We start from the raw sequence: 11,351 nt of genomic DNA, 5'->3' as shown, positions 1-11,351 counted from the left end.
TTGGCTATGATGCAGGCATGGAGATGATGGAGGAGGAGTTTGAAGATTGCAGGAGGACTTCTGAACCCTTGAGGAAGCTATCATGTTTGCCAAAATACCTTTTTCAAATCCATTTCTAGCTTCCTGTAGAAATCCTGTAATTTCTACAGGAACTTCCTATAGAACACACAATTTTGAGGAAAGAAGCACAATGATATGGAAAAAATGATGGAGAAGGGTGAGGGATGGAAACATGGATGCTTGCAGGCCTCATGGACAGATTCGTGGCCTTCAGGTCCTCTTCAAAGATCAATTTTGGCTTGTTTGTAGGCTTCCTGTAGAAGACACAGAACTTCCTGTAGAAAACACAGAACTTCCTGTAGAAGGCACAAAACTTCCTCCATCTTTGTTTTGAGCGATCCTCCTGACCTGCAATGTCCTTCTTGCAACCTGCAATTATTCAATGGAAATTAGCTTTATTTTTCTTTTCTTTTTCTCTTTTTTTTTGAAAAACAACTAGGGCACTTCATGGAGGTTTTCACCCTAATTGCCTGCCCTGGGCGCCTCCAAGGGAGGTTTTCACCCAGGGATCTTATTCCCTTTTGTCTTTTTTCCCAACCCATTGACCGCCTCATGGAGGTTTTCAATCAATGAGCCAATCTAAGGCGCCTCCGAGGAGATTTTCACCTTAGATTTTTATTTTCTTCTTATTTTCATTTTTTCTCTTTTTTCTTTTTTTTTTCTTACCCTACCCTACTTGAAAATCAAAATTCTTTTCAAGTATAAAAATACTTCCAATGGAGCCATGTGCACATCGAGATTAGAGACAAAATGATGTGGAGGCTTGAAATGCATGCTTTGACAGCTACCCAGATTTCAGAGACCAAATGATCTGACTTTGAAGGGATCAAACATAGCTGAGGAAGAGAGTACCGCTGCAAATTCGTGACTGTCTGAAACCATATCGCCATATATCTCTGATATCCTTGGTCCTTTTGCTGATCTGGATCATTCTCCATATATTCTTCTATCATGACCTTCACATCTTCCTCTTTTTGCTGATCTTTCTCTTGAATACATGGAAGATTTGATGGTAACCATGAGGGAACTCTCTCGATCTCTGATTTTGATGCCTTCTCTTCATCAAGTGTAGCCCATGGTTCTTTTATCTTTTCTTTTGAATCTTCTTTTGCCTTTGGTCCTTCAATGTTGTCAATATAATCTCTGTTTTGCAATACTCTTCCTAAGCTATGGTTAAGATCATCGAGCTCAGGAGGAGTCATTTGGACATGTTGTGCCTCAGCTTTGCAATTGGGTTGAGCTATTCCAATGTGCGGGTTTGGAAATGGTGGTATGGGAAGCTGAGTGGGGGCGTATATTTGAGATGGATGTGGATGAGGCTGTGGTTGGGCAGGCATTTGAGGCTGCCTTGGTGGAGGAGGAGGCGATGGTTGCAGTTGAGCAGGTAGTGGAGGCAAAGGAGCGGGATGAGAGTTGTACTGGGGCCTCCACCCTTGATGAGGTGAATTCCACTGAGGCTGTGGCTGAGCATAAGAGTGAAATGAATGAGCAGTTGGTTGGGCATAATATGGAGATGGATCCGACCAAGGAGGGGGTGTGGACCAGGAAGGATGAGCAGGGGGACCCCAAGAAGGCATGGAAGTGGCTGGATAGAGGTCGTAATAGGTCTGGGATGTCCCTTGCATTCCCTGCTGGTAAGGTATGGGTCCATGTGGCCTCCTTTGGTTCAGATAATAGAGTGGTTCAATGGCTCCTTTTGCCCTCTGATATGCAGCTTTGATTCCAGGCAAGGAAGGGCACTGATTTGTAGGATGGTCTCTTTCACAGACAAACACACTTCTAGGGAGTGCATTGGACATTCGTTCCTTGGATGCTTTCTAGTGCACCTAGGATAAAAGATGACCAAAGCCCTCTTGGCTTTCTCTTGCTTCCTTTGGATATGCAAGGTATCCAGTTGCATGGCAAGAAACTGCCTCATATCACTCTTGAAATCTTCCATCTGATTTTCAAATTCGTTTTTGGAAAAGGTACTGCTCCCAACATTTCTGCTTGTAGCCATTTGCTCCAGAGGAATGTTTTCTTCTTATTCTTCCCTTGAGGTTCTTCAAATATGTCTTGCTTTCCACCTAAGGGTTCTTTAATCACAGCCATCGAAGAAGAGAGAGGGTTGGCTGTGTGAAGCAGTGGGGGTGTTGTGCAATCATTTTTCTGAATTATCTCTACTCCTACAAGGCATGAAATGAAATATTTTTGGTTGATTTTTTGTTTCTTTTTTTCTGCTTGTACCTGCAAAAACTAAAATAGATTGAACTGCAACTAACTATCTTGCTGAAATGAAAATGCGGAATTGAAATGAAAGCATGAAATGACTAATCTATTTTTCTCAAATGAAATTGCAGGAATGAAATGCTAGGCTACGCTTACGAAATGGAAATGCTAATCTACGCTTGCAGAATTGAAATTGAGGAATTGAAATGCTAATCTACGCTTGCAGAATTGAAATTGTAGAATTGAAATGCTAATCTATGAAAGCAGGAAATCTCTAATCTACTTTTGCGGAAATGGAATTACAGAATGAAAATGAAATAAACTACTTAGCAGAAGGTTGTAGTGGAAAATAGAAGAAAAGCAGCGATCACCAATACCCTGACGCTTCCCCGGCAACGACGCCAAAAAGAGTGGTGAGCCCCAGTATTGCAGCAATAATGCTGCAACTCCTGGAACTCCCTTCTTTAATTTTATCAACCTGATAGTTCGTAACAAACTTGGAAGCGGCGGTGCTGTATGCACAAGTACTAGCTCTTGCCGCAGCTGTCACTTGGTTAGCTGGCACAAGTCCGCTAGGAGACTAAGCCAACTTCTATGAGCTCTTAGAAGAAGCCTTTTAACTGATGGATGAAAGCTAACTCAAAGGAAGCTAATCTACTTGCGGAAAGAAACTGAAAGCCAAAAAGAAACGCAAACCCTAACAAACCCTAATTCTACCAGCTAGTCCTACTGATGCAAGAAGGAAGATGCAAGCTACTGAATGAGATGCCATTGAATTCTAAGAAGACGAAATGCATGTATCTAAGCTATGTCTACAGAAGAATCTGAAAGAACCATCTTTTTGTATTTTTGAGTAAGTTGTCACAATTATCATGCATGCAATTTAACTGTTTTTGACTGTGCAGAGGTGGATTGGCGAGAGGAAATGCTTGGAAGAGGTAGGAAGGTTCAGAGAGGGCCTAAGGGGTCCCTAACACCATTCCAGAGAGTTTCATAGAGTTTGGCTATTAAGAAACCTCATTCGTGAGCTTCTACAGGAAGTCTGCAGGGGTTCTACAGGATGTTCTAGAATTTCTACAGGATGTTCAGAAATTTCTACAGGATGTTTAAAAATTGGATTTTGGAGGATGGGTGAGTGAGGGAAGATGCATGAATGGATATGGAGGTAGGATAGGGGTCTGAAGTGGCCCAGGGACTGGTGGATGGAGTGGTGAGAAGGTGTAGATGGCTAAATTGGCTCAAAGAAGGCTGAAACAATGATTGCATAAAAAGGTAGGGTTACGTGGGCAAGAGGATCGATGTGAGACGAGGAACCTAGCTAGGAGATGGAGCAGATGGCTCTGATGAAGCTTAGGTGGATGAAAGAGTGGTAGAGATGCTCTGCACCGTATACATTCAATTGAATCAATAAAGTCTTGTAAGTGATCAAAGTCCTAGCTAATTTAATCTAACTAACAATAAAGTGAATGAACAACAGCTTTATTTGAGAGAGAACCATGTATATCAACTATGCAATGAAACATTTCAGAGATCTGAACACATAACCAACTTCTGCAAATGAAGACAGTACACTAAGGATTGCATGGTAAAGCAAACTAGTGTTTTTGTTGGCAACAATGTCACCTTTGTCCCAGCTCACGATCCCACTGAGGGAGAGGTGAAATCAGAGGTGTTTGATGGCCCTTTTTTTGAAGATCTTCCCTGTTATTAACCTATCAACTAAATCTGAACATGAAAAGCCTTTTTTAATCATCAAAAGCAATCTAAATAACAAAGCAAGATATAAATCTAAATAGCATATTTTATTCTAAGAATGCAACAAAAACACATAAAGATAAACAAAGGAGGTACTGGGCACTTGAGATGGGCCCAACCCCAAGAGCTACAACCTCCTAAGAGAGATTTAGAGCTGGTGAAAAGCTGGATTCATCTTTATTGAGCAAGAAAAGAAGAGTTACATCAAAACTGTCCACAAGGGAAAGCTTGAAAATGTGCTGAAATGCAAAGCTAATCTACTGACTAAAATCGAACTACAAGCTAGCTAACTTCTGCCTACAAAGTGACTAACTACTGGATAACGAAAATGAGGCCCTAAGCCTTCTTATTTATACAAATTGAGGACCCCAACAACCCTCCTAAACTTTAGGAACTCGGTTGCCAAAACTTGTAGTTAACAACACTTTTACTAGCACTTGCTCGGCTGCCCTTGTGATAATTGATTTGGTGGCCCTTGAACTCCGAGCTGATGGTGGAGAATTCGAGGTAAGGGCCCATAAATGAAGGGGACACCTTCCTACAAATCCTCTCCCTTGCTCTCCCACGAATTTGGTTGCCAAGTGCTCATTAAAACCTTTGATTTTGTCTCCAAATTTACCAAAAAGACTACACAAAGCACACATTAGACTTATTGGCATAATGACTAACCCAATTCACTCTATTAGCATAAATATAATAAAAAACATGTAATAAACTAATGAGAATGGTGGATTAAGTCGAATTAGGAGGTTAAATGAGCCCACATAATTATCCATTTTTGGGGCTCATCAAAGGGCTTGATATGTAAGGATGGACACATAGCTTCAAAGATTGGGCTTCTTAAAGTGTTTTGCTAATCCGAATTTCTATATCAAGGTTGTGAAAGATGAGCCGTAATCATTCTTCTATATGTAGATGATATTTTCATGATAGGAGTGGAAGGTCGTATTCAATAATGTAAAAAGAAATTGGTCGCAAAATATGATATGAAGGATGTAGGGCTGATGCATTATTATTTGGGGTTGGAAGTTTGACAAGGACTTGATGAGATATATTTGGGTCAAGGAAAGTATGTGATTGAGATGCTAAAAAGGTTTGACATGATGGATTGCAAACCTACGACAACCGCTATGATCATAAACTTGCAGAGGCGAAGAAGTTATGAATCAAGACTTGTGGATTCTACAAGGTATAGACAAATTTGGTTGGCTCACTGATGTATTTGGTAAATACTCGACCAAACATTTGTTTAGCAGTGAATATTTTCAGTCAGTTCCAGGTAGAGCCCAAGCATGATCATTGGATAACAACCAAGCATATATTGAGATATCTGCAAGGAACAATCCACTACTGCGTGAAGTATGATAGAAGGAATGATGTCCACTTGATTGGATATACAAATTTTGACTGGGGAGGCAGTGAGATGGATGGGAGAAGCACTATTGGAGGATGTTTTAGTTTGGGATCCTCCATGATATCCTGGATGAATAGAAAGCAAGAATCAATTGCTTTGAGTAGTGCTGAGGCTAAATACATTGCACCCTGCGAAGTAAGCAGAGAAGCTATCTGGTTGAGGAAGCTACTATCCGACTTATTTGAAGGACCGATGGACCCTACTACTGTCCGACTTATTTGAAGGACTGATGGACCCTACGATGGGACATTGTGACAACACCAACTGTATAAGGTGTTCTAAAGACCTAATGTTCCATGGAAAGACTTAGCACATAAATAACAAGTATCACTGCATACGCAAGTTGGTGCAAGATGAAGTGTTGCAGCTACAATATATCTCCATTGATGAACATGTAGCTGACATGACAAAATATCTTCCTAATAAGAAGCTTGCGTATTTGAGAGATAAGCTTGGACTGGTTGATATATCCTCCCTAGTTGAGAGGGAGAGATAGACGCATCATTCTTGTCTTCACTTCGTGAAGAAAGAATGGAGGATTAGGTAAGCATCATATTTCCGATACTCTTTGAGGATGATGTAGGGAATCCAAGATATAAGAGTAGTCAAAGAGGAAATTCCTTGAGGATATGTTATACAAGACAAGAATTGTCCTAAAAGGACATACCCTATGAACACCCGGGTGGGGTATGTGCCTTGAGAGACAATGATGATGGTGTCTATCAATCAGTGGTCTCACCAAAATTGTGCTTTGATCTTGTGGAGAGATAGAGATGTTAGTCAAGGCCTTGCTATATGACAATGCTGGTTGGTATGATGCAAAAAGGTAAGTTGGAGTGATAGCTTATGAGATGGCTTACCAATCTGAATCTTCTTATGAGATCGCTTCAGTTAAGAGGGAGTGAGAATGTCCATGTACCATTATGAGAATGTCCATGTACCATTATGAATACCTCCCTAGTGAAGAGGGAGTGTTGAAATGTGTAACTAGGTTCGGTTGTACTTTTGATTCTTGTATATTGTAAAAATAAAGAAAATATATTATTATTATTTTTGTAGCATGGGTTTCGTACTCAAGGTCTTTTATTTAGAGGTCAAGCACCCATTGAGTGCTTCTAGGGTTTGCCCCATAGTTTTAAAACTCCGACTCTGACTTTGAACCGGTTGAGGGTCTACTTCGACTCCGACTCTGACTTGGTATCGACTCGGCCTAGTTGATTTCAATGACTCGACCTTTGTAAAAAATACATTAATTTAATGAGATCAATAAGGTTTAATAAAAACAAGATTACAAATTAATTTAATGCTAAATAAAAACCTTAATAAAAAATTTAAAGAAACAATCATAAGGTGTTTGTTTAATACCAATTAAATAATTATAAAAACAAATTAGATAAATATAACTCATCCATAAACAATTCAAAATAACTAAAGCTCATTAATCTACATTCTAATTAGACACTTTCAAAGTTTTAAAATAATTTTAAAATTATACATTTAAATCCATTAAATAAATATGATAATATTGGAATTAAATACATTAATTAAGTCAAACATTAAATTAAAATTCAAAATACCAAATAATTTAAACATTAATAATTATCTAGGACATCCCAATAACTAATCAAACCCTAATTTTCATAGAAAAATCAAATTAATTCCAGGTTAAATAATCTATTAAAGAAATAAATATATATAAAATAAAAAATTCTTCCTAATATTGCATGAATCTTGCCGACTAAATCTTTTCTTATTGTTCCTTTCCCAAATCTATATACATACGTAAGTTTTAGCTCTACAATACATCATTAATTTTCTCTTACATTATTAGCGTATCCCATGAAGATGGATTCACTTGGAAGTCTGAAACGTTGAGTTAATTAAACTCCATTAACAGGTTGTTCCTCTCTTATGTAAAAATATTCTCCCCACCTGTATGGATTCATTATTTAAAAATAATAAAATTTCAGTTTAAATTATGAATAGATTTAAAAAAAATAAAAAAAATCTGTAAGGTTAAAATGATTAATTTTAACTCATAATAATAAATATTTTTATTTTTAAATATGAATTGATTCTAAGAAAAGAAATATATTTAATTAGTTTATAATAAAGATTTGTATTTTTAAATACGAATTAATTCTACGGACAAGAAAAGAAATGTATTTAATTAGTTTATAATAAAAATTAAAAAATATTGCTTTTAATTTGTTAATAACTGTGAAAAATATTAAATTATATTTATAGTTGATTACGCAATTAATGTTAATTGATTCTACGGATAAGGAAAAAAATGTATTTAATTAGTTTATAATAAAAATTAAAAAATATTGTTTTTAATTTGTTAATAATTGATGAAAAATTTTAAATTTTATTTATAGCTGATTACGCAATTAATATTAATTGATTCTACACAGTGGATTTTAGGAGTTGTTGGAGTCGAGAAGTTTTGCGCGCGCAACAACAACGCTTGGTGCAGTACTCCCTCCATCGCCATGGCCCCGGGAGGGGGCCCTGAGGCCCCTCCTCCTTCGCCTCCTCCACAAGAGATCCTTGCGTTCAGGAAGCTGATCGGCGACAGTAGTAAACGCCCAGTAAGGGAAAATCAACGCAAGTTTGTAAAGAAACTTGACAGCATCCCCACAGTCGCCCTGCTCGTTGAAGATTCTTGCATATCTATTTTGAACTTAGCTGAAAGAGGGCTCATTGGTAAATTTACAGGGCTATGGCCTTCCCCCAAGGCTGTCGAGGCGTGGGTACAGGGGAACTGGCGACCACTAGTAAAGGAAGGCATCAGAAGCTTCCTGGTTGGTAAGGGCTTTTTTGTCTTTGTTTTTGATTTAGTAGAAGACATAAATCTCATCTTTAGGAATGGACCATATTTCATGGGACCTCAGGGTCTGTATCTAAACTCATGGTCACTAGATTTCGATCCAACACAAGATGTGCCGTCAGCAGTTCCAGTGTGGGTGTGCCTCCCTCATCTTCCACTGCACTACTGGAACCTGAAGTCACTAGAAATGATTGGTAACACCCTGGGAAAATACATAGACAGAGCAGAGAGAAGGGATCAATATTCATGTGCAATAATTTGCGTCGAAGTCGACTTGGAAATAGGGTTACCAGAAGCCATAAAGTTAACAATAACAGACTGGTCTTATATCCAAGAGTTAGACTACGAGAAACTACCATTAAAATGCAGAAATTGCCATGCATATGGGCATTTTGCAAGATACTGCAAAAAAAAGGAGGAAGATCTAGAGAAGTCGAAAGGAGAAAAATGGATCCAGGTGCAGAAAGCAGTCTAGGCCAAGCTGAGTATTAGGAATAAAGGGAAAGAGGTACCGATGGAGTCTGGGACTCCCTTAACAGGAATGGTTCAAACAGAAGGAATAGGAGAACATCCAAAGAAAACGGCCTCAATAAACCCATTCGAAACCCTCAACACTTCAATCAAAATTCTAGAAACAAAGACAGAGGAGATTGAACGACAAGTTCCCTCACTTGAAGCAGAAAAGAAGAACATAGAAGTAACCCAACTTGACTCCCCAGCAGGAACCTCCTCCTCACCCACATATGCAGAAATGACAAGGAAAAAACCCCCGGAAACCTCTGGGTCATCAGAAGACGAGACATTCGAGAGACCCTCTAAAAGAGTTGGAAGGAAATCTCATAAGGAAGCCAGGGAAGAAGAGGTGGAGAGGAAAAAAATGCAAGGCAGCCAATCCACCATTGAAATGTCTATCGGGAGAAACACCAGAACAAGGCCCTCTAAGGGGGGATCAACTCACTCCAATTCCATTAAATAATGAAACTAGTCTCTTGGAATTGCAGAGGCTTGGGGAACCCTTCGAAAGCTTAAGCAGTCAAAGATCTTCTGAAAACATAAATGCCCAAGATCCTCATGCTCCAAGAGACTAAGAGTGAAGGGGAAACCCTTCTTGAGATTAGCAAATTAAAATGGAGAAAAAAGGAAGGAAAGGCCATTAGTGCAAGAGGTACCTCTGGTGGCCTAGCAACATTGTGGTCAGAGGATAAGTATCAACTAGAAAGCTCCTTTGAGACCCAACATTGGATATTCACCGAACTTCGGCACCTCTCTAGTAAGATCTCCATCTCTCTCTTCAACCTTTATGTTCCATTCCACCTTACAGAGAAGAAAGAGTGTTGGCAGACCTTGTCTGATTTCTTAGACATTTACTCCCCTCAGAATATAATAATGGTTGGAGATCTCAACCTCGTCATTGATCCAAAAGAAAAGAGAGGTGGAAATAGTGGCAGGGACCAAATGCTTCCATTAGTAGAGGAGTTGGTACTTCATTGGGATCTTCTTGACTTCAAATCGAAGAAAGGTCTTTACACTTGGACAAACAATAGAGCTGGGGCAGAACACATCTTTGCTTGCCTAGATTGCTTCCTAGCGCAGAGCTTTTTGTTGCTAGGAAAAAGACTGATCTCCTCGAAAATTCTCCCAAAGCTGGCCTCATATCACAAACCTATTCTCTTACAGCTGGAAGAGGAAAAAAATTTGGGCCCTATCCCCTTTAGATTCAACCCGCTTTGGTCAGGGAAAGAAAGGTTCTTGGAAATTGTTTTGGAGGCATGGTCCATACCTATGACAGGATCTCCCAACGTCGTGTGGGAGCAGAAACTAAAAATAACCAAGAGAGCTCTGAAAAAATGGATTAAATAACCCTCAAATTCTCCTACTAGCAACATAAAAGAGACAATTTAGTTTTTATCAGATCTGCAAATGGATTTGGAAAGTAAGGAGATCTCTGCTTCAGATTTAGAAAAAGAACAAGCAACCCAAATCAACTCATTTCGTGCTTTCTGCCATGAAGAAGAGACTTGGAGGCTTAAGTCTCGTAGCCTGTGGATTAAAGCTGGAGATCGAAATACCTCTTTCTTCCATAGGCAATATAGAGCCCGACTATCTCGAAATCATATCTTTGAAATCACTTGCTCAGATGGGACTGTGCTTAAAGGTCAAGAACAACTAAAAAAGGCAGTAGAAGATCATTTCCAGAATCTGTATAAAGAGGAAGGGAATGGGAGTGAAGAAGTCACCTCTGAATTTCTCTCCCACATTCCATCTTTGGTAAGCAAGGAGGACAACACTAGTCTTACGAAGCCTTTCTCCAAGGAAGAAATCTGTAAAGTAATATGGTCCATGGAACGAAACAAGGCACCAGGACCTGACGACTTCTCAATTCATTTTTATAGAATTTGCTGGGAAATAATAAAAACTGATCTTCTGAGGATGATTAAAGCTTTTCATAAAAAAGCCAAAGTGGGAGGCATTACTAACTCTACCTTCCTTGCATTAATACCAAAAGAAGTGAATCCAGGCACTTTTGACTGGTTTAGGCCAATCTCGCTGTGCAATGCATCATACAAAATCATGACAAAACTGTTGGCAAAAAGAATCAAGCCATTGCTTGGGAAACTCATTTCTCCCACCCAAGGCGGCTTTGTCAAAGGGAGACATATATTGGACAATGTAATACATGTGCAAGAAGTCATACATTCCAGTTATCTTTGGCAGGAGAAAGGTATGCTCATAAAGTTAGACATGGCAAACACATTCGAACGGGTAAATCTTTCTCTTCTGTACAAAGTCCTCCTTTCCTTTGGTTTCAGCTCTAAATTTGTCAATTTGATTAAAGCTTGTACTGAAAATCCATGGATAGCTCCTTTAGTTAATGGCAGGCTAGCACCAGCAAACTATTTCCAAGCCTTGAGGGGAATAAGGCAAGGCTGCCCCCTCTCCCCTTTCTTGTTCATTCTGATGGCAAACTCACTAAGTAGAAAACTGACAGCTGAAAAGAAAGCATGGACAACTCTAGGAGTCAGGTTGACGAAAGGGCTAGAGCCTGTCAATCACACACTAATTGCAAATGATACTATTCTT

The 11,351-nt window shown here is 39.1% G+C and overlaps 1 protein-coding gene across 1 annotated transcript; it reads left to right on the top strand.

Moving 5' to 3' along the window:
• The first annotated feature begins 7,932 nt into the window (after nucleotides 1-7,932).
• On the top strand, nucleotides 7,933-8,745 carry LOC149148581 (uncharacterized). The gene has a single exon (XM_089442213.1). The coding sequence runs from the start codon at nucleotides 7,933-7,935 to the stop codon at nucleotides 8,743-8,745; it is 813 nt and encodes a 270-aa protein (XP_089298339.1).
• The last annotated feature ends 2,606 nt before the right edge of the window (nucleotides 8,746-11,351 follow it).

Source organism: Pinus tabuliformis, chromosome 9 (genome assembly GCF_031772625.1).
Source record: "Pinus tabuliformis cultivar Carrire ecotype Pingquan chromosome 9, CPIR1, whole genome shotgun sequence".
In the NCBI taxonomy this organism is placed as follows: Eukaryota; Viridiplantae; Streptophyta; class Pinopsida; order Pinales; family Pinaceae; genus Pinus; species Pinus tabuliformis.
This window is presented reverse-complemented; position numbering and strand designations above follow the sequence as displayed.